General features: G+C 42.4%; 1 protein-coding gene across 6 annotated transcripts in view; it reads right to left on the reverse strand.

Annotated features, from left to right (window-relative positions):
- Nucleotides 1-23,998, reverse strand: part of CLIP1 (CAP-Gly domain containing linker protein 1) — a 156,602-nt gene that overhangs the window by 110,651 nt on the left and 21,953 nt on the right. For all 6 annotated transcript variants that reach the window (XM_030217859.1, XM_030217856.1, XM_030217855.1 and 3 more), the window contains exon 2: nt 335-535. In XM_030217859.1, coding sequence (XP_030073719.1) covers nt 335-431 — 97 coding nt within the window. In that variant the 5' untranslated portion in view covers nt 432-535. The remainder of the gene's footprint in view (nt 1-334; nt 536-23,998) is intronic.

The following is a 23,998-nucleotide window of genomic DNA, read 5'->3' on the forward strand; positions in this document are numbered from 1 at the left end:
GTGAGACTAACATGGCTACTCCTTTTAAAGTTTTTATTTAGCGTATGATTCGATATCTTAGATCAACGGGGGCAAGTCCTATGGAAAACAAAGTCATCTGCAAATCAACGTGTTTTATCCCTAATTTTCTTCTATAGTAAAACTAGTTCAACAACTTTTGATGACTAGTTTTGGCCTTAAAAAGAATTTTACTATTTTAATTCTTCTTGGATCACTATGCAATGATTGTAGACAAACACAATATACAAATATTGATTAAGCAGTTAGTTGTGTTGATCAACTTTTTCCAAGTAGTAGTAACAATAAAATGGTAGAATGTGACAACCTTACTTACCAGCAGGAGGAGATGCTGTAGTTGTTTTAGGGGCTGTACCTCCAGGCTTGCCTATTTTAGAAGGAGCTTTCAGCCCACTTGGCTTTAATAAACTCATTTTCAAAAATATTTCTTTTTTCGTTTGTCAACAGCAACTAGCTTTGTCCATCCATTGATATACCGTTTGATAATTCTATGTGCAGCTTTGTCTTTAGAATTAACCTGAAGGACAAAAACACACATACAAGAGGAAATACTTAAGTTATCTTAGAGAACAACTTTCCCTGCCATTAGTAACCATCTTCTAGTGAGCTTAGATGTATTACATCAGTTTTTATATATGTGTTGGACAATCAACCTGTACAAATTAATCCTAAAATAAAATAAATTAAAAAAAAGGATTCATACTGTGAACTGGATTTGCATTAAAGTGACATTTTTTAGCTCCTTTCAGGTTACACAAAAATGCTAGAAGATAGTATATTAAAACACATATAAATATTTTTAAATAATGATAGTAGGGGAAGTGGAAAGAACCCGCTGAGACCCCCCCCCCCCCAATATGAGCAGAACCAATTTCCAGTGCTACTTCAAGGGAATGTGGAGCCCTTAGTCAACTGTTGCTCTGGTACCTTCTCCCTCCTCCCCCCACCTTCCCATCAGCACCTCTCCATCATGCCTCCTGTCTGCCAGCATTGGCTCTACCTGCTCTTTTAGAGCGGTGACAGCTTTAAACACAAGCACAGACGTATTTGTTCTCATGTTTAAACCTGCGGCGATGCTGATGGCTGTGCAGGGAAGAAAACACAATAAGTGCAACCTTCTCCTACTTGAGCACACAATTCTGGAATGCGCTACCGTGCAACTTAAAAATGATCTACGAACTAACTAACTTCCGCAAACTACTGAAGACCCATCTCTTTAACAAGGTATACCATAAAGATCAACAAATGTGAACTCCTACACATATATCCAGAATTGCCTTACGATACTTGCTTGTTATACTACTATCATGCTTTATCATTATCATGTTACCCAAGATCCTTATGCAATACTAAATATCTATTTTCTAAAGTATTTCCACTATTCATGATGTAATGTAAGCTACACTGAGCCTGCAAAGAGGTGGGAAAATGTGGGATACAAATGCAATAAATAAATAAATTTACTACAAAACATTTGTGTGCATGCATCCTGCAAGCTCCCCCTCCCCAATTTGCAAACAATTTCCTTAGGCACCTCTCGATATTGGACCAGTATCTTTCTCTTTTGCCTTCCTCTTCCCTGCATAGGTCTGTCATCTTTCTCCCCCCCCCCCCCCCCCCATAGATCCAATCTCTCTCTTTCATCCTTCTAACTTGCATGTTTTTCTCCTGCAGTGATGAAATCAGATTGCTTATGGCCAGCCCAGGGACTACCCTCTACCAGGACTCATCTTCTTCGATGCAACTTCCTATTGCTGCGTAAATAAGATGCAGCAGAGGGAAAGCTCCTGGGCTAGCAGAGGCAGTTTGGTTTCCTAACTGCAGGTGAAAAACATGCAAGTTTGAAGGATGAGGGAGAGGGAGAGGTTCCAGATCTACTTTTCCTTTGGGGGAGGGGGGGGAGAGGAAAGATGCTTAGTGCCCCCCCCCCCCCCAAGTTAACTCTCCCTATGCTACTGGTATAGGCAATATTCTATTAAAGGGCTTCCCAAACTATGAGTCACAACCTCAAAGAGCGTATCGCATTCAAGATCTGCACGATTGTTCACAAAATCATCCACGGAGATGCCCCGAGCTACATGGCAGACCTCGTGGACTTACCTCCCAGAAATGCTAAAAGATCAGCCCGCAAATTCCTTAATCTGCACTTCCCCAACTGCAAAGGACTAAAATACAAGCTAACACATGAGACTAGCTTCTCCTACATGAGTACGCAGATATGGAATGCACTGCCAACTGACTTGAAAATGATTAACGAAATAACCAACTTTCGCAAATCTCTGAAAACCTCTCTCTTCAACAAGGCCTACAATAAGAATCCATAGCTTAACTATTACACTACACCACACCACACCACCTCACCCTTTTCTGATAGACATCTTTTTATAACTTTGTCTTGATCTTTTTTTCACCATCCATGATCTTGTTGTAACACCAACTGTATTGTCTCCTGGAATGGTGATGCAATAACAGGTTTTTGTAAGCCACATTGAGCCTGCAAATAGGTGGGAAAATGTGGGATACAAATGCAATAAATAAGTAAGTAAATAAATAAATAAATATTGTGGTTGTGACCTAGGTGAACTGTAGTGTTATTGGCCCATGCCTCTGGAAAATGCCTGCTTTCTGTGGCTGTAATAATGGAGCCATGGCCACAGAAACTTCGATATGCCCTACTCTATGGTAAAATCAAAATGAGCTCCAGAATACAGTAATTACTGTTAAGGAAAAATTAATTCTTAACTGATAATTTTCTTTCCATTTGTCCCAACAGATCAATCCAGAGACTTGTGGGTTGTGTCGCTCTACCAGCAGGTGGAGATAGAGAGAACCTCCGAGGTTTGCTACATGTGGACCTGTGCAGTCAACTGAACCTCAGTATGAACAATACCAAAGCAGTGGAATGGAAACAATAGAAAACTCTCCTGACATTGTCAGACCAATTGCCCAACATACTTCCACCACTTCTATATTTATTTATTTATTTTATTAATCAAACGAAGGAACATTCAGAACGAAACCGAAAAAAAACTAACCAACCGCAACAAAACCACAGACAGTAAACCCAGGGAGTGCCTCTGGATTGATCTGTTGGGACTAATAGAAAGAAAATTATCAGGTAAGAATTAATTTTTCCTTACATGGCGTCCCACAGATCAATCCAGAGACTTGTGGGATGTACCCTGTTCAGAAGTAATGGATCCTAAGGAGCTTAGCCGAGATTGGGTGGCAGAGCCGGTGGCGGGAGGCGGGGATGATGCTGGGCAGACTTAAAAGGTCTGTGCCAGAGCCAGTGGTGGAAGGCGAGACTGGTGGTTGGGAGGTGGAGTACAAATCAAGGTAAGGTATACACAAAAAGTAGCACATATGAGTTTATCTTGTTGGGCAGACTGGATGGACCGTGCAGGTCTTTTTCTGCCGTCATCTACTATGTTATGTTACTATGTTACCCAAGCAGTCCTCAAGTAGGGCGGGACACCCCCAACCCGGCAGAAATCACCAACGAGCCAAACACTGCATCTTGACGAGTTGCCACATCCACCCGATGACGAGTGAATGTATGGACCGAAGCCCTGCAGGTATCTTCCAGAGAAACCAAACGGGACTCTGCATAGGAGGAAGCATGAGCTTGTGTAGAATGAGCACTAACTTGCAAAAGGGCTTGCTTGCCCAATGCCATGTATGCCGAAGAGAAGGCCTCCCGCAACCAACGGGCTATGGTGTTCTTGCACGCCATATGACCCTTCTTACTGCCTCCAAAAAGGAGATGGCCAGAAAGACGAAATTCGTCACCTCCAAATATCTGAGAATAGTCAGTCTCAAGTCGAGGCAGCGAAGAGCCTGGAATTGCTGAGGGTAATCTTTCTGGCGAAAGGCCAGCAAATGCAGGGACTGCCCCAAGTGGAAACGAGAAACCACCTTGGACAAAAACGAAGGAACTGTCCTAATCATACCCCCGCCTCCATAAAACGCAGGAAGGGGTCTCTGCAAGAAAGGGCCAGCAACTCTGAAATTCTCCAAGCGGAAGTAATGGCTACTAGGAAAATCGCCTTCAAGGTGAGATCCTTAATCATAATCTCCGATAAGGATCCGAAAGGAGGACGCAGAAGCGCTTTGAGAACTAGCTTAAGGTTCCAGGATGGCAGAACTGGCACATGAGGAGAGCGCAAACGAATTATGCCCCTCAAGAAACGAACCACATCTAGGTGGGAGGCCATGGACGCCCCATGAAGCTGGCCTCTAAAACATGCAAGAGCTGCCACCTGCACCTTAAGAGGCCTCAACGAGAGTGATTTTTGTACAGCCTCCTGAAGAAACGTGAGGATAACCGATACTGAAGCCAACGCCACTAACAATCCCGAACTCGCACACCATGAATCGAAGGTACGCAACACCCTAGCATAAGCTATCGAGGTGGATCTTTTCTGAGCCTACAGCATCGTAGCAATAACCATGTCCGGATACCCTTTTCTTCTCAACCTCGCCTTTTCAAGGGCCAGGCTGTAAGACCAAAGGGGGAGGGATCCTCCATCGTGACTGGCCCCTGCAGCAGGAGACTGTCCTGTGCCCGTAGCAGAAAAGGACGATCAAACAGAAGCCTGATCACATCTGCGTACCAGGGTCGTCTGGGCCAATCCGGGGCCACTAGGATCACTCGCCTGGGATGACTGGCAATGCGAGTCAGTAACCTGCCCACCATTGGCCACGGGGGAAAGGCATAGAGCAGGCCCCTGTCCCAAGGTTGAAGGGCATCGATGTCTTCTGAGCCTAGCTCTCGTCCCCTGGTGAAGAAATGGGGAACCTTCACATTGAATGCGGTGGCTGTAAGTCCATCTCTGGCATCCCCCAACGGGCAGTTATCTGATCGAAGGCCAGAGGGGAGACCGTCCACTCCCCCGGCTCCAACTGGTGGCGACAGAGAAAGTCCGCTTGCACATTCTGTGACCCCGCTATATAAGCCGCCGTCAAGAAAGAGAGATGAGTCTTTGCCCAACGGCAGATCAGAGCCGCCTTACGCGCTAGGGGTGTACTCCTGGTGCCCCCGACGGTTTATGTAGGCGACCACCATCACATTGTCCGAAAGAACTCGAACTGAGCAAACCGCGGAGAAGAGACAAAGACTCCCGAAGGGCCAGACGAATCGCCCGTAACTCCAAGCGGTTGATGGACCATAACATCTCCTTCGAAGTCCAAACGCCCTGGGCTGTCTGTTGCAGGCAATGAGCCCCCCAGCCAGACAGTGACACATCTGTGGTCACTATCTTCCAGTCCGGGTTGCTAGAGGAATGCCCGACACCAGATTCTTTTGAATGAACCACCAGTGCATGACTGTGTGAAGACGGGCCAAACATTGCACCCGAATCTCGTAATCCTCCGAGAGCAGAGATCAACAGCTCAGAAGGTGCCACTGGAGGGGGCGCATGTGAGCTCTGGCCCACTTTATCATGTCCAAGGTGGAGGTCATGGAACCTAGAACTTGTACATAGTCCCAAGCCCACGGGTTCGGAGTTTGAAACAGCACTTGTAACTGAGCTTGTAACCGCTGTGCTTGAGCTGAAGGAAGAGAAACTATCCCTGTTCGGGTTTCGAAGCACATCCTTAAGTATTCCAGCATTTGGGAAGGCGTTAGGCTGTACTTCGGGAAGTTGATCACTCAACCAAGCGACTGAAGCAACCCGACCACTTTGTCGGTTGCCCGCCGACTCTCCTTGAAAGACGACGCCCGCACAAGCCAGTCGTCTAGATAGGGATGGACCTGAATCCTTTCCTTCCTGAGATAGGCCGTCACTACTACCAGGACCTTGGAAAAGGTCCAAGGTGATGTGGCTATGCCAAAGGGCATCGCTTTGAATTGAAAATGATGACCGATTACTAAAAAGTGAAGAAAGCGCCTGTGGGGAGGCCAGATTGGCATGTGTAAATAGGCCTCTGAGATTGAGAGAGGTCAAAAATTCCCCTGGCTGTAAAGCTGCAATCACCGATTGGAGGGTTTCCATACGGAAAAGCCGAACCCGTAAGGACCTGTTGACGCACTTGAGATCTAAGACTGGTCGCAAAGAACCACACTTTTTGGCACCACAAAATAAATGGAGTATCGACCGCACCCTCTTTGTGCTGGGGGTATAGGCTGGACGGCACCCAGCCGTTGTAAGTTGAGGAGGATGTGTCGAATGGCCCGCACCTTGGCGGGATATTTGCAAGGAGATTCCAGAAAAGTCTACTATCGGACGAGCCAATTCTAACTGGTAGCCATCTCTGATAACCTCCAAGACCCATTCGTTGGATGTTACCCTGGTCCACTCCACCAGGAATAGGGACAGTCTGCCCCCAATAACCAGCTGGATATGGATCAGGGCCCCATCATTGGGCAGACCTGGCTGTGGGCTGGTTTCTGTTACCAGAAAGGAAGGCCCACCTGTCACCTCAAAAGGGCTGAGGCCTCTGAGAAGACCTTGCTCCACGAAAAGAGGCCCTGCGATCTGGACGGTAACGCCGTGTATCCCTAAACTTAGGTCTAGGTCCCACCGGTCGTACAAACTTGGAGGCACTGGCCCTTAAGAGTCACAGAGGTCCTTCACAATCTGTTCTAAGTCTATCCCAAACAAAAGCTTTCCCTTAAAAGGAAGACTTGCTAAACATGACTTAGAGGCCACGTCTGCTCCCTGTACATCACTTGCCTCCATCGGAGTCTGTGCCACAGAAGTGCGCTGCGCCTCTTGCCTATCAACCGCCATGTGCGGAGCGGGTTGAGCCTGAGAGGGAAAAATGGCGCCCGCCAATGCACGCTGCACTAACTGCCCTGAGGAAACTGCTGAAACTATCCCCTGTGCTTCCGACTCACCGGACGCCTGAAGGGAGCCCCCATCGCGCTGAACACCTGCAGGATTCACACTCCCCCGATGATGCTCTCTGGCCCCGACACCGGGAGCAGCGCTTAGCCACCTCAGAAGGCACTGACATGCTCCACAAACGCCTGCCCCAAAACTGACTCGGCAGAACGTCTAGTTCCTCCGTACGATTAAACAAAAAAGTCTCTTACCTTTTTTTTTTTTTTAGTCAGGAGAGAAAGGAAACACCCCATCAGGACAACAGCCCCGGGTGACGGAGGAAAGGTAGGGGGAGACCGGGAGGGACCTGGCACCACCAGGTGTATACCACAAGCTCCAATCAGCCACTTAACCCCTGTCTGTGCTAAACTAGGCTCAAAGAACACCAGTAGCCAGATCAAACCAGAGCTGCACAGAGATGTCCCTCCACCTGCTAGATAGAGAGAATACTGAGGTTCAGTTAGTTGCACAGGTCCACATATAGCAAACCTCAGAGGTTCTCTCTATCTCCACCTGCTGGTTGAGGGACACAACCCACAAGTCTCTGCATTGATCTGTGGGATGCCATGGAAGAATTCTGTTAATTCTACAGTAGAAATAAAGGTCAATCTGTAGGCGATAATTCAATTAAAATGTACCAATATTTTTATGACTGTTTGCAAATGCTGCTTTGTTGTATTCTTTAAAAGGCAGTCTATCAAGCAAATAAACTTGGTATGACAACATGTTTTATGTGAAAACTACCAACATTCTTAAGTCCTTCTAGATCACATGTCAGAATAAGGTGCTTTCTTGGGTGGAATTTTTTTTCTAGGCTATCTTTTCATGCACACAATTTATGCAGATATCAATCATCAAAATAACCATTTCAGCGATTCAAAAAGGATACAGTGAAAATAAAATAAAAATGTTCAAAGAAGGACATCTTCTTTAAGAACAAAGGCTAAATGGGTTAGGGATCTATAGCTTGGAGAAAAGATGACTAAGGGTATAAGACAAATGCATAAAACCATGAAAGAGAGGTAACAATTTAAAATAATGAAAGGTTAAGCAACCATTCCAACAAAAGGACACACCATGAAACTAACAACCAGACTAAGAACAGAATCACAGAATGTATTTCCCTTCCCAGACCACATAAGCAAGCTGTGGAATCAGCCAGAGGACGTGGTTAAGGTGGCAAACAGTGGGAATTAAAAGGGGTCTGGACAAGTTCTTTGAGGAAAAGTCCATAAAAAGTTGCCAGATAGACCGTGGTCCATTTCTTATCCCTGGAAATGAGCAACGAGAAACAGATCTAATTTTTTTTCTTTTTGTAAGCCGTCAGGTACTTGTGATCTGGACTGTCCACTGACAGAAAGGATGCTGAGACTGATGGATCTTGATCTGACTTAGCACAGCTTTTTCCTAGCATGGTTCTTAAATTAAACTGGCCAGAATACCTATACATTGCTTCCACAATGACTTCTGCAGCAGAGAACAGACTTCATTTTAAGATTAATTGTTTGAGAAGCATTATACATCTTTCTTTCACTGAATACTTTTAACCTTAGAATGCCTTGATGGCATTTCTCCTAAATGATGTATACAGGAAAGCCTTGTATGAAATGCAAATCTAAACAAGTTTAGTAAATATGAAACCATTCAAAAATAAATGCTTGAATACTGTGTGCAAGTGGCTATTTGCTCCAAATATTCCTAATTGATAGTGTCTGAATCTTCAAAGGTAATATACAGTTTGAGTTGTGTGAAAGCTACTAGTAGGCAATATACAGTAAAAAAAAAAAAAAAAGGTATGGCCAAAATGTTTTATATGAGATTTTAGTCAAACACCTATTTATAACAAGAAGAGTAAAAGAGCAAAAGGCTTTTATCTAACAATTCTTCAAGTACTATTAATGAATAGGATGCCAGTGTTCTATTCTTCTTTCCACTGTGAAATAGGAGATGATATACAGTCATGCAGGCTCAGGACTAGCAAGCTCTAGGGAATTCTTAATCCATCTCAAGGTAAGGGATACCAAATCCTAACCTATTCTAAACAATGCTAGAAATTTTCACTTAACTCCTAAATTAAATTATGATGCCCCACGTCATCTGTTAGCAGAAAATAATCAGTGCACTAAATAGATCAACCCTCCTTCCCAACAAGAGCAGCCTAAAGAATACAGCAGCTCTGTGAGATAGTGAAATTTAGTCATACCTCTTAATTGTCCTTTCCTTTAGTTGGGATGTACCATTCCTGAGCAAGCAGGTGCTATCCCATCCTGATCTTTCCCAGTGATATCACCAGTATAACCTGCTGGTGCTCAATGGAAAGATCCAGTATATGTCTCTACCAAAGCAGCTGAAGATACCTTTTTATGAAAGCATACCCATGCCCCATCAACCACTGCAGCTATAATTAATCAAATTCCAATTATTTCTTCTTTTTTTTTTTCATTTTTTTTAAACAGCAGCACAAGAGAGAAAGACAGAGAAAAACCAAGAATCCCAGCATCCTTAGTCTTCAAGGGAGGGTCATAGGGCAGAAAAGGCAGACTAAAGGAAAGGAAATTAACAGGTATGAGACTGTTTCACCTTCCTTAGCATCTGGGTTGAACAAACGGGATGTACCCAAGATGACTTACTGGGTAGGGAAAAACAAGGCCCCCATGAATGTCAGCTCTGCCAAAGTCCTAATGGGCTCTGGCCAACACATCCAGTCTGTAATGCTTCACAAAGGAATGGAGCAATGATCACGTCACTGCTTCACAGATTCCCTCCAGAGAGGCTGCCCAGGCCTCCCACCCAGGAGGTTGCTGATGCCCAAGTCAAGTGAGCTCTCAACCTGTGAGGCACTCTAGTCCTACAGATGTAAACAGCCTCAATCCAATGCACAATGAAAGTCTTGGACACTGCCTAGCTCTCTCGTAAGTACCTGAGTAAAAGAGCAAAACCTTGCGGGTGTCCAGCTTGTGAAGCCTCAGATCAGAAGTGTCCAATCCCCTCGTTCACAAAGGAGGGCAAACACACCTCCTGATTCATGTGGGGGGAAAAAAGAAGGGAATAGTATGTATTGAAATGAAATCCAACAAAAGGAATAGGGGTCTGAAGCTTTAACACCCTCCTCCTGGCTGAAGCAATTGCCATCAAGAAGACCACCTTCAGAGTGATGTCCTTAACTGAAGCCAACTTTGGTAGCTCAGATGACGGCCCACAAGTAGTCAGCCCAAAGTTCAGATCCCAAGAGGGAAAAGAGACTAGACAGTGCAATTGAGCAATCCCCTTCAAAAAAACAATGGCAATATCACCATGAACAGCAAGGGACAGACTAAGAATTTTACCCTGAAAACAGGAGAGTGCCACTAGCTATACCTTTAGAGAGTTCACAAGCAGATGATCAAAAGCCCCACAATGTTCCAAACAGCGCTCTAAAAATAGCGCTGGAATAGCACGGGGCGTTATTGAACCTATGATCAGAGATGACATGCAAATTTAAGCACGAAATTCACTCTGATTATGGGGTAGAAGTGCGGGAGGATTGTGCCTGACCATGCGCTCAGGCACAATCCTCCTGCACTTGTTTGAAAGGTCTGGGCTGTCAAATCCACATACTATGGCCGCCAAAGCCAATCTGGTGCCACCAGAAGTACTAGAAAGGGATGGTGAACAATTCTGTGGGCCTTGCCAGATCCGCCAGAATAGGGCGATTGAGAGTCCGAGAGATCCTCCTGCTTCCCAAAAACAGGCTCAGCCACAATCCTGTTCCCTGGTATCACTTGGCCCCAGTAGAAGAGGCCTGAAAGCATGGCCTTCCAGGATCTGAGGTGTGCCCCCCTCCCCCGCATTGGAAGGAGATCCAGGCTGTTCCTAGAAAGCTTGATAATAAGAATGGCCAAATTCTGGATCCAAATAGGGCTTAGGGCCCCAGTGGGATCTCCCCCCCCCCCCCCCAAGAGGTCAGGCCCAAGGCTGGTATGGGAGAACCTCCCCCTCACAAGCCCTGTTGGGGGTGAAAAATATCCTGCTGCAGGAGAAAAACCCACAGCAGACAAAATGGACGCCATTTCCAAAGACACTGGGACTGTGTGTCCCGATGCCTTCATGCAGGAACCCGCAAAAGAAGTCTGGGTGCCCCTGGAGTGGAGAAGTAGCCTAATGGTTAGTGCAACGGGCTTTGATCCTGGCAACCTGGGTTCGATTCCCACTGTAGCTCCTTGTGACCTTGGGCAAGTCACTTAATCCTCCATTACCCCAGGTACAAAAACAAATCGTGAGCCCTCTAGGGACAGAGAAAGCACCTGTATGTAATGTGTACAGTGGTGCGTTATGACTAGTAGCACTACAGAAATGATTAGTAGTATTTCCTCCCCCTCCAGCGACCATTTCCAAAGTAAGAAATGGCCAGTCACAGGTGGGGTATAGCAGCTGGCTTCTGCAGGTTTTGCACTGCCAGTTGGCCAGTACATGCACCTGTCATCCTGATTGGGTCAACTGCAGCCTGGGACACCACCATCCTCCTCCTCTCTTGGGCGTGTTTTGCTTTGTCAATTAACTTCATCCCCCGCACAAGGGAATACAGCTAACCTAGTCAAGAGCCAATACTTTTTTTTTCACCCAAGAGCTGCAGATTTAGCGCATGCTAAATGATAAGACGCCCATATAAATATAATGGGCGTCTTATTTAGTGTGTGCTAAATCCATTAGTGCACCATAGTAAAAGGACCCCTTAGTGCAAAAGATAAGGGCTTGACTATGTGTGCATGTACATCACCTTCACAGAATGATCAGGTCAGTTATCTCTACCTTCTTATACCGCCGTTAACAAACAAAGGGAGATTATTATTCATCTGAGAGGGCATTTTAGTTTTTACAAACCATTTTAAGAACATTTTACAATCAAATTCAAACAAAAATCTGAATAGTATTTTAAATGTTTCGGATTTTATTTTAAATTGGTGTGTGTTTTTTTTAATGAATCCTGGTTCTACAGTAGGCAAGGTGGCAGAAAGCTTAAGTAGCTCAGCTGTGACAGAAGATAGTTATTAGGAAAAAAGAAGTACAAGGCTCATATAAATAATAGCCTAGTACTGTTTGTTTAACAAAGCTGCATCCGTTATTATTCCATAAATGGTTTTGTTTATTTTCTCACTGTCTTTTAGAAAATGGGCGGTTGAAATTTACTGGAAATGTCACAGCTCCCTCTGTTATTAAAGAGCTAAATAAACCCAAATAGTACAGAGTTATAGTAAAAACTCATTTTGACTACTGAAGGAAACTGTATTTAATCAATTGATACAGATAAGATTATTATACACAATGAGGCATTTGCTTTTAATTGTTCATTCACAAGGCAGTATGTAATTATCATGAGATGCATTGAAAGACTCTACTCAGCCCCTACCCTGCTATAGTTTCTAACAGCAAATTTCTGAGAATTTTGCATACATGAAAATGGTAGAATGCAGCTTGCTCATTGTATGTTGCAGTGAAGCGCTGCCAGGCCCTCCTGTACGAATTGTAGCTCCTCCTCCTGTGGCCTGCCATGAGAAAATCTTTGCTCTTTTTCCCGGAAGAGCCTTGCTAGGAGGAGAGTGTCTGGCTCAGTAAAATTTGCCTGCCTCCTGCCACACACTGGTGCACCAACATCAGCGTGGAAATTGTGTGCAGTTATTATGCGGCCTCTGGCATATGCACACAAAACATCTGTGCTGAACCTTATTCTTTGAACAATGCGCTATGCGACGTTTTGAGCCTATCCTAGAAAGAGGGCATTCTCAATTGTAACAGGAAGAGGTGTTCATGCAGTGGCGTAGCAAGGGCGGGGCAGTGGGGACGGTCCGCCCCGGGTGTCAGCGGGTGTGGGGGGGGGTGCTCCGCTCCCGCTGCTCCCACCCTGTCCTGCCTTAAAAAAAAATTTTTCGAAGCGCCCGAGTAGCAGGCAGCACCTCGCGTCTGCCCTGCTAGTAAGAAGCTCCTGGATGTAGTCGTCGGGCCTTCCCACATTGAGTCCCGCCCTCCTCTGAGGTAATTTCCTATTACCGCGAGGGCGGGCGGGACTCAATGTGGGAAGGCCCGACGACGTCCAGGAGCTTCTTACTAGCAGGGCAGACGCAAAGCGCTGCCTGCCACTCGGGCGCTTCGAAAATTTTTTTTTTAAGGCAGGACAGGGTGGGAGCAGGAGAACGGAGCTGTAGGTGTGTCGGGTCGGGTGGGGGAGCCCAGATGGGTGCCCAGAGGGGAGAAGGGGATTGGGGAGCCCAGATGGGTGCCCAGAGGGGAGAAGGGGATTGGGTAGGGTGAGGACACACCCTGGATGGAAAGGGGAGCGTGAGGGAGGGCAGACCCTAGATGGATGGGAGAGAGAGGGCAGACGGATTGAAGGGGCAGAGAGAAAGGGCAGATGGTGGGTGGAAGGGGGAGAGAGAGGGCAGACTGTGGCAGATGGTGGATGGAAGGGGCAGAAATAGAGGGCAGATGTGGATGAAAGGGAGAGAGAGGGCAGACAGCGGATGGAAGGGGCAGACAGAGAGGGCAGACAGCAGATGGAAGGGGCAGACAGAGAGGGCAGACAGCAGATGGAAGGGGCAGACACTGGATGGCAGAGAGAGAGAGCGAAGACAGATGCTGGCTGGAAGGAAGACAGTGAAAAGAAGATGAGGAAAGCAGAAACCAGAGACAACAAACTGTAAATATATATTTTTATTATTTTGCTTTAGGATATAGTATTGTAGCTGTGTTAATGTTTATAAATAGAACATGTAAATAAGGTAATCTTTTTATTGGACTAATTTGAATACATTTTGACTTAACTTTCAGAGAACAAAACCCCCTTCCTCAGGTCAAAATAGGATACTGTAACAGCACTATACTGTATTGACCTGAAGGAGGAGATTTTGGCCTCTGGAAGCTAAATGTATTAGTCCAATAAAATGGTATTATTTTATTTTCTGTATTTGTTTTATTTCTATTTGTTAATTTGTAAAGTGGTGATTGGTATTTGTTAGTTTTTTCAAATTTACATCTGCTGTCTTTATATTTTGCACAGTACTAAGGGACATTTTCTGTTTATGTGGTGTTGCATTGTATGCAGAGTCTGGCATCGGGGGTTCAGTTTAATTTTTGTCTAAATAGAAAGTTTATGATTACTTATTCTATAGTGGATTAGGGTGTATCTGTGTTTGTGAAAAAGACATGGCTTTCAATTGGCATTGACTGTGCAGGATCGACGATCTGTACTATTCTGTCTGGTTTCGTTTTTACAATAGGTGAATTGATGTTCTAGTGCTGACTGTAGTGTTTAAGATGCTTTCCTTTTCCTTGTGTGACTCGTAGAAATGACTGCTTATGGTATGGTGGAATTACTCTATAGGTCCTGAGTGTTTTGTATTCTCGGTATGCCTAGTACTGGATTTTGGGGGGGGGGGGGGGGGGGGTGTTAAAAAAATGACCGGCCCCGGGTGTCAACTACCCTAGCTACGCCACTGTGTTCATGTGAGTGGACCAATGTTAAAAAAACAAGCCAGAGGAGTTAGCTAGACAACTTGGTCACAATGATTGTAAAAAAACAGATGGCTGATTTTGAAATGCAGGTTCAGGAAGTTTGAGAGGTCACACGGTGAGGACAGTGTTGACGCTATAAAGCACTGAACAATGGAAAGCCACAAAACTTCCACGACTGATTTGTAAATTTTGTGTGGATAACATCTACAACACCTACGAAACAGGGCTATTCTACTGTGCCACACTTGATGGATTCCTGACCTATAAACACACAACACTGTTGGGCTCAAAGCAAACTATGGATCGTGGACTGGTGCAATGATGTTCCAACATGTCGGGAACCAATTAACGTAAACTGCTGGTTATAGAAAAAAGTGCAAAGCTGCAGTGTTTTAAAGTTTACCTGTTTTGTATCATGCTATCGAAAATGCATGGATGACATCGGAAATTTTAAAAAACTGGTTAATGAGCTAGGACACTGAATTACAAAGGTGGTCTAGGAGGATTGTGCTTCTCCATTGATAATTGTGCAGTGCACCCACACACTGACTGAAAAACATCCAAGTGGAATTTCTATGTCTCAACACTGTCTCTGGTGCAATCGATGGACATGGAAATCATAAAAAATATATTGTGTCAAACTGGTAACTTATATCCTTGAAGCTATAGAAGAAAATTTGCTCACATCATCTTCAACAGCAAAAGAAGTCAGTGCAAAGATTGATCTTTTACAAGCAGTGCAGTTTATTACTGATAGCTGGCAAAATGTTAGCAGCACAACTATTCAGCATTGTTTTGCTCACTGTGGGTTTAAACACTTTGGAATGGACACATGGTAATGCTGAAAATTAAAATGCTATGGATAATGAAAATTATGTTGTGGAAGCACACCGGGTGAAAAACTATGAAGAGTTTTCATCCATTAACAATCTACAATGCTACAATAAAAATGAGGAGTGTAAGGATGAAATCATTGGTCAAATTTCAGCCAAACATACCAAGACTTCAGAAAATCTTGGTGAGCATGAACAAGTGACAAACCAGGATGACAGGAGATTTATTTCTGGATTAAAACTTTTTCATGCAGGAAGGTGATGAAGGCAGTCCAGTTACTGCTCTAAAAACCTGTGTCAATTTTGTCCAGCTGCACTCAATGAAGACAGCTCGTCAAGATACACTTGACTGATACCTCCAAAGTTAGGGCTGTTTTGAAAGAGAAATGTTATTTTAATTTATGCAAATTTAAATGTTTTCTTTTCCTTTATTTCAATTTTTGGGTTACCAAATGTAAAATTTGAAATTAAACTGTACTGTTTTTCTTCTTCCACTTTTGTGTTTGGACAATAAATAACTGGTTTTGACTTATCACTTGTACTGACTTTTTTTTAACGTGTCAACTTCATTTTTTCAGAGCAGTCGCTTAATTGGGGCAATGTATTACAGTCCCGATGTGTCCCAATTAACCAGAATCCACTGTACCATCCATGGTGAACTCCCAAACTACAATGCATACTTTGGAATATGTGGTCAACTGAGCATCTGATGGAGGGCATCATAATAACCAATGTAACCTTTGTAGCTCAGCCACCTGCTGCACCAGCCCCTGGAGCTGCTGCCTCAGGACCGGGCCCAGCAGACCCTAGGGAGAGGGAGGAGGAAGCGCAAGAAGTGTTCTGAGCAGTTTCCATTCAGTTCATATAAAGAGATTTTAAAAAAACAATATTAAATGCATTGGAGATAAGGCGATGTAGTTCACACCTATTCAGGTGGCATTATATGTTCTGTGTTAATCATAAAGTACAACCCCTGCCTTATCCATGCGCTGTTAACAGTGGCAGTTAGAATGATCAATTTAGGGCCCTAATACTTTTTGAAGTTTTCCATAATTGTTCTCTCATGTTGGAAGTGTAGAGTATGTTATGTAGATCAGTGAAACAAGCTTACTTTAATGAACTTTGAATTTATTTTTTTTTTAGAATGAAGAACATGAAAAATGTAGAAGGGCGTGAAGATTTGCAAAACACTGCAGTTCTTTGTGTATAATGCAACTGTTTTTGCAGCAGTGTTTCAGCCCTCTTTACACCCAGAAACATCCACCACACTCTAAAGTCACAGCATTCCAGCCTTCCCACACGCAGATATCTACTCGCAATCAAAGATTAAAAGCCACCCTCACTTGGACAATTAATGAAAGCACACCATTGTTTGCTCTTTAGCACATCAGTGTTTCTCTATGCACTCTCCAGATTTTATCTAACATGGATTCGAAAGAGAATTATGTCATACAGGCATCTTCCATATTGTGGTGCATAACTTATTTCAACCCACTAAAATAAAATCACTGACCCAATTCAATCATACCTCCTTATCAAACTGTAAATCTACAATCATGGGACTTCGACAAAAGAATGCCAAATCAACATGTATGTTCCAATTTACAATTCTAATAAAATCAAGGTCAAACAGGCAATAGCATTCCCTTGGATATTTGCCAAGGTTTTTCTTCTCCTGGTTGCCTTTTTTCCCTTTAAAGTCCTTCTGTTTTTCTTGTTATTGTCTTTCTAATGGCATTGTCAGCAATATATTATGGCAGGAATAAGTTCATTAATTGATGTTATTAATAAAGTTTAACCAAGATAAACATTTGAATGTTGGCCCAGGTTTACATAGTTTTATAATTGTTTTATTATATGCTATTTTTATTGATTTTATTGCCATATGTTCATGCTACTTTTAATTTTTTAGTTTATATTATGCATGTGAACTTGTAACCTGCCTAGATAAGAGTGGGATATAAAACTTCCCTTGCAACGGATAGAATGTGAAGCACCGGCCCAGAGACTGGAGGGTGATACCTCAGAATTGCTCATTTACTGGCATTCATCCTCTCCATGAGACACCAAAGCCTGACATATACTGAAGATACCTGCTCTAAACTTAAACTACATGTTGCAGTGCTACAGTCAGCACCACAGAAATTGACCTTATCGATTACTGGGGTTGAAAATCTGAATTTTGGATTTATACCTCAGAAATTACTATGAAGGCTGTTGAGAATAGCCAGATGAAAATGCAAAACCCCTGAGCTCAGAACAGGATTTTATTTTGTTGGACTGAGCCATCTTCACACGAACACGCTTTAGGTCCCCCCTCTGTTTGAAAATAGTCATGTGTCTGTCCAATAACCTTTCAGACTGTGTTCCACTGTGGCTTAAACCATAGTCAACTTACTTGAAATGCTCTTATGTGGTGAATAAAACTATTTCAAAGCAACACTAGCTGGATGTTTAGCTGTACTCCACCTTGCTGGCTTGCAAACTATAGGATTTGTAAATAACATAAGCATACATATATATTTAGGAGAAAAACAACATTTTAAATATTTTTTTGCTGTATAAAAATGGTTGTGCACAGTGAAAGAAATCTCAGTAGTACTTCCAGGCTCAATCATTAAAGAACATGCAACTCCACATAGGTATGAGCGAGGAAGTACAAAAGGCTTATTGGTGCACCGCTAGATAATTTTGGAAGCCTTCCCCCTCCCCCCCCCCCCCCCCCACCAGAGACACAGATTATGTGAAATTATACACCTATACATAGTTAGCCTAACTTCAACCAACTAAAATCAAACAAACAAAAAAAGGTCAAATGAAGATGAATTTTTTTTTTTTTGGTGTGGGGAGGGGAGATGAAGATCTACAAAAACACCGACAGAAAAGCCGATTCATCCCCTCCTTCCAGTTTGGGCGAGGTAGAACTCTTCAGGAACCACTCCCACTAACAGACAGAAGCTTTCATCATTAAGCAGGCAGCTGTCCAAAAAGAGGACCTGCCCTGCATTCAAGAGACTTAATTATTTTGTGAACATCACACTGGAGACATTTACCATCTGCAGCTGTAAGCACTTCTTACCAAAGCTGTGATGTCAACTAAAGTATTTTAGTACAGCCAACTGGCATCACTGAAGGACTAGGCTTAATGAGACAAGTGAACATTAAGTACTTGGGGGGGGGGGGGGGGGGGTGTTGGAAGATAGTAGCTACTTTACAGAATCCTTACCAGAACAGAATTTCTAATAGATAAAACATACTAAATCTAATAAAAGGACAAACATTTATTTTTGTAAATACATAATCAGACTAACAGTGTCTTCACAGGACCTTCACAAAATTGTTTTCATTACAAGAATGTCAGCTTTTTTTTTTGGGGGGGGGGGGGGAGAGAAAATACCATTACTTTCAGTCCTTATGATGTGGCCTGAACGTACATGACTACCATTCTGTTAATTAGTGTAGCAATATTAAATTGTTCATGTACATGTATATATATAAAATGTGCAATAACTCTCACCATTAAAAAACTAACATAGCTTTTAGCTGCTCATTGGCGTGAGCTCAGACTGATCATATTGATCAACTGCAAATTCAGAGAGAAGGAATTCACAATACAAGTTACATGTTACAGTCAAACTAAACAGATCTAAAACCCCCCTACTGTAAAATCACTGAGGTTATTTGAAAGTCAGGATAGCAAATAACTAGTAAACTAAAAGATATCACTGCTCCTTAACCAAGTCGGTTTTTATTTTCACAATAATTCTCTACCGTCCTGGATGGTAACAATAAATCTTACTCTTAAACCAACACTCAGTAACACATAGCACCAAAGTTTTTCAACTAGGGCTTCTGATTTTAGGTTTTAACCAATAAACACATCCTCGATAATTATTGGGTAGATACTGGAAACACATCACTTCCCCTTAATACGCTCATCACTCCCCTTGGCTGCTTTAGATTAACAATTCTATTTTTGTAACATTTCTGTGCTCACTCCTCCTCAGCAGAACAAATGTATATTTTTATTAAACCAGTAAATAGCACCCGCACTGTAAAACAAAACAAACAAAAAACCGCAATGAACACTGATAATGTTTGTACTCTCCAAGAACCACCAATTAGTTGAAATATAAAACCACCTAATTTTACAATGTATAACCTAGACAGCTTCTAAAACCAGCAATGAATGAACTCAGTAATTTTCTGGGACGTTACAGACTGATAGTCCATGACTACTGCTAGTCTGTGCGCTCTCTGCTCATTGGGTTGTCCTTATACCTTTGTCTGTGCTTTGGCAGCAATACTGCAGACTCCCTATGTTGTTTGTACTAACATTAGAAAATATGGCAGCAGATAATATCCAATATGTATTTGTGTAGTCAGGGCCAGATTTATGCACATCATGGCCCCTCAACTGTAACTTTTAAGAGGCCCCCTCTTGATTAAGTAGGAAGAAAATGTTAAGTTTAAAAGATAAATTCAAACATACACATACAAAACACTTGCATTGATAATGAAAATTTCAATATAAAATTATAATTTGAAAATGCAATTTTTTAAACATTTTTGTGAAGCGTGAGGGCCCTTGTAATACGAGGTCCTAAGCTGTAGGCTATCTAGCTTATATGTAAATCCTGCCCTGCATTTTTCGTGAAAATTTTGTAGTTGAAGCAGAGGTATCAGGTGCCCGTTTCTATTACTCCCCCTCATCAAATATTCCAGTTCAATTACCTGGCTACTTGGAGAACTGACAGAGTGTAGGAAATTTAATATTGATGTGTTTAAATACACGTGTCAAATTATGTGTGCTGGATCATATTGAAAATCTATTTAAGGAATTGTAAACATTTACATAGTGATTTATGCAAATGAGAATTTATACAGAGAAATTTTAGGGAAGATGTTTTCCTGAAAATTCTGAATCAGAACATGTCCGATTCAAAGGGTAGTCTAAAACGACAGATTTTTCACATTATTTTATGACATCTTCACACTTAACAAAATGAGTTTTTTCTCTGTTCTGGAGCTATTTAGCAGAACATTGGCATGTGCTCAAAGTATTATCAATTGCAAATTCAAAAAGAATTCACAGTAGTAATTAGCTACAGAAAACTTGTTATTGTATATATGTATATTATAATCAAACTAAACAACTCTATAAACCCCTCTTTAATGACAGAAATAACATTTGAGAGAAGCAGTTGCCTGGTTCATAAGGTGAGCTTTTGCTCGAGTCAGGAAAGTAGCCATATTTATAAACAAGGGAAAATGTAACAAGGAAGAATTTGTTGCAATTCGTAATAGATTTTGGAACATTCAGTTGTTATGACCCTTGTGTTCGATCAGCCAGATTATTTCACTGAGTGATCACACTGTAGGAAAATGACTTCAGCATATCTGGAAGGGGACGTCACGTAGCTGGAGAAGTGGCTAATGGGCTTTTTTTCCACAAAGCTCAAGTACTACACTTGGCAAAAGAGATCTAGCTGAAAGACAATTTTGCACATCAACAATTTAAAGCTTTTGATTCTGCTCCTTCTTTTCTTTCATATGTCACCATCCCTTTCTGCTCTACTGCACATGGCTACATGCTTCAATTCAAACAACCAAGCCATGCAATAAATGACTCTTTCAGAATACTGAAACTGGCAAACCAAGTCAAAAGAAAGCAAGACTGCTGCTAGGCAAAAACAAAAATCTTTCTTCATTCTTTGCAAGATGTCTGCAAAAAAAAAAAAAAATAATAATAATAATAATAAACTTTTCCTTTTAACCCTTCTGCAATATTGTTGACAAAGACACTGAACAGAACTGGTCACAGGACTGATCCCTGGGAGCATTTCACTCCTCATTCCTCTGTCCTCCCAAATGGAACAGATTCCATTAAACAATTGAGTTCAATAAGGGCTTCTTTTACAAAGTCAGGCTAGCAGTTTCCCCGCGCAGCAAATGAAAGGAAGCCCTTTCAATTCCTATGGGCTTCCTCTCATTTGCCACGTAGGAATCACTAGTGAAGCCCTGTAAAAGAAGCCCTAAGATAACCAACATACTACAAATACTGAGTAAACAAGAAAGTTTTCATAGTCTTTCTAAATGTAGTATAACAGGTGATATTTCTGATATCCTTAGGTAATTTGTTCCATAGCTCTGGCCCTCTACCAATTATCATTCTACTCCTGGTGATCTTATGACAACGCATATGATGGGAAAAAGATACAACGCATCTTGTTCCCATCATATATCTGCTCTTGGTCCCCTCAGCTATATGGTAAGCCGTACTGTAGAAAATCTTAGCATCATATCTATGTCAGCTGGATGTTCTAATGCATGCTTACTAGGTGTATCATTAGTACTATGCTAACATTTTATTATATCTCTGATATTTGAATTCCAGTGCTGTTAAATGTGTATATTTTGATACTGTTTCACGGTAGTTCTATTATTAGGTTTCAATTTACTGTTTTCAAGTTTACCTCATTTATTGTATTTGTTTATTCTTGGTTATTTTACTATTATCATGCTGTTTACAAAATGTTAAATTCTATGTTAAACTGTACTGACTGTAAACCGCCTTGGGTCAATCTCTTTATAAAGGTAGTTAATAAATCGACATAGGTGGGAGCTTCACACTTATCTCCTATAATGTAATGTAGAGTCCTAGTAGCGGAACAGAGTGTAACCTCATTAACAAGATAATCAGGAGCTAACCCATGTAAAATGTTAAAAACAAATAGCTTAAAATGAAAGGAGTATAGAGATGAAACTACTAACTTACAAAAATAAACAAACAGGTAGCAATGCAATGCTACCCCATTTGTAAATTTTGCCTTACAGACAGGGTGGTGTATATAGAGAACAGACTGCCAGCAGAGATGACAGAAACAAGTACAGTACCTGAGATCATCTCAGAGGGATTGTACAACTAGGCAAACTGGATACTGTATGGTCTACTTCTGACATCATGTTCAGTTTCGAGGTACCAGTTCAAAAACCATTGCCTCTGCCTCCAGCCTTTTTTGAACATGTCTTGATCAGCCTGAAGTGTCTGCTCATACCACACTAAGTCTTTCTATCTCAGGTAGCCTGACTATCAGATGATGATAAATAAATTAGTAGAAGCAGTAAGAAGAAATGAGAACGCACAGCTAAATAAGAATAGAGGAAATGGCCTCATGGTTAGAGCAGAGGGCAGAGAGCCAGGGAAGTGAGAGTGCAAATTTCACTGCTACTCCTTGTGATATTGGGCAAGTTACTTAACTCTCCATTGTCTCAGGTAGTTTATAGTTTATTACAGTATTGTTATACCGCCGTTACAAACAATTTGATCACAGTGGTTAACAATGAGGTAAAATAAAATTAGGTTTCAACAGTTTTATTGATGACTCAGCAAAAGGCAGACACAATGAACTGCAGAAATGCACCAAATTCCAAAAACAAAACATTCTCAGTTATCCCAAAAGAAAAATAAGGTTTGTTATCACATTTTTCAGTTTTCACTCCTACCCCAATTAGAACGCTCACCAAGACCCTGGAATAGTTCTGAATCAACCCCCCCCCCCCCCCACCAGAAAACCTATACCAAAACTCCCACCCAAACAGTCTAATACCAACAGGAATCAGAGTTCTTGTGGCCCTAGGGTCTGATCAAGAACCCCCTCAACCCTGCCCCCAGAACTACCCCCCAAACATCCATAAGCATCAATGTTCCCACAGGCTAAACAGCTGGTTAGAAAGTAACCCAGCCTATAAGGAATTAAGTAATAAACTATGCCCTCTCGGACTCAAACTATTCAAGTAAGCATCCCACACCAACAAAAAGGCTTTCTTCCTTTTCAAAGACCCTTTCGCCGCTCATGCTTTCCACACAGCAAGTTAATGGATCTGATTTCTCCAATGCCAGAATGACGGCAGGTCCGAGGATGCCCAATATTGAAGAATGCATTTTCTAACTACAAGGCACAACTTATGCAATAACAATACCTTCCCCTTCTCCCCTGTTGGTCTAAGAGCAGCTGATCCATTGAACCCACATTAACTTCGCCCAGGCCAGAGAGCTGGCCAGTTTCGAAGCTCAAAACTGTTGTATGTTGGTACAGGTCCAAAAGGAATGCCCAAACATGCCATCTGCACTGTGACATTTAATACACTCAGGTGACTGCGCCCCACCAGACCTAAACAGCTGGACAACCGAGAAATAAGCCCCGTGTACCACTTCAAAATAACACTCCTGCAGCCAAACAGGGAATAGCCCTGATATTAACCCGAAAATCCCATGCCTCTAAAGAGAGACCGAGATCCGCTTCCCATTTATTACATACTGGAGTAAAATCCCTCTCCATTCCAAATCCAGAGATACAAAGTCTATGGATGGAAATGTGGGCCCCCATTTTGAGCTGCAAACAGTCGTCATAGTGTCTGATTTGACAATAAGCAAACATATTGCCCCACTGAAGCTCCACCTGCTGCTGAAGCTCCTAAACCCAGATAGCCTTTCTCCCAATGTACGGAATGCCAAGTTATCCAGCCTGATTCAAACACCAGATTCGCTCTGAAGGATAAATGGTATGTAACAGAAGGGCTGCAACACATATTTTGGTAGTCCTCACACATTGAACATTGACCTAAGTAAAAGGTTAGACCTAAATCTTGGGGGAAGCTGATGACTCACACAATGCAGAGATAAATACTGAAAGGGAGCAAAAACGGCTGTCTCGAGCTCAGGGGGTGGGAATGGGGTAAATTTATGTCTCTGTAGCATCCAGTCATCCAAATTCTGTTGTAAGAGATGGAGTGGCAACATTTGCAACATGTATAACCATTTTGGAAAGACAA

The sequence above is a fragment of the Microcaecilia unicolor genome, chromosome 11 (assembly GCF_901765095.1).
Source record: "Microcaecilia unicolor chromosome 11, aMicUni1.1, whole genome shotgun sequence".
NCBI lineage: Eukaryota > Metazoa > Chordata > Amphibia > Gymnophiona > Siphonopidae > Microcaecilia > Microcaecilia unicolor.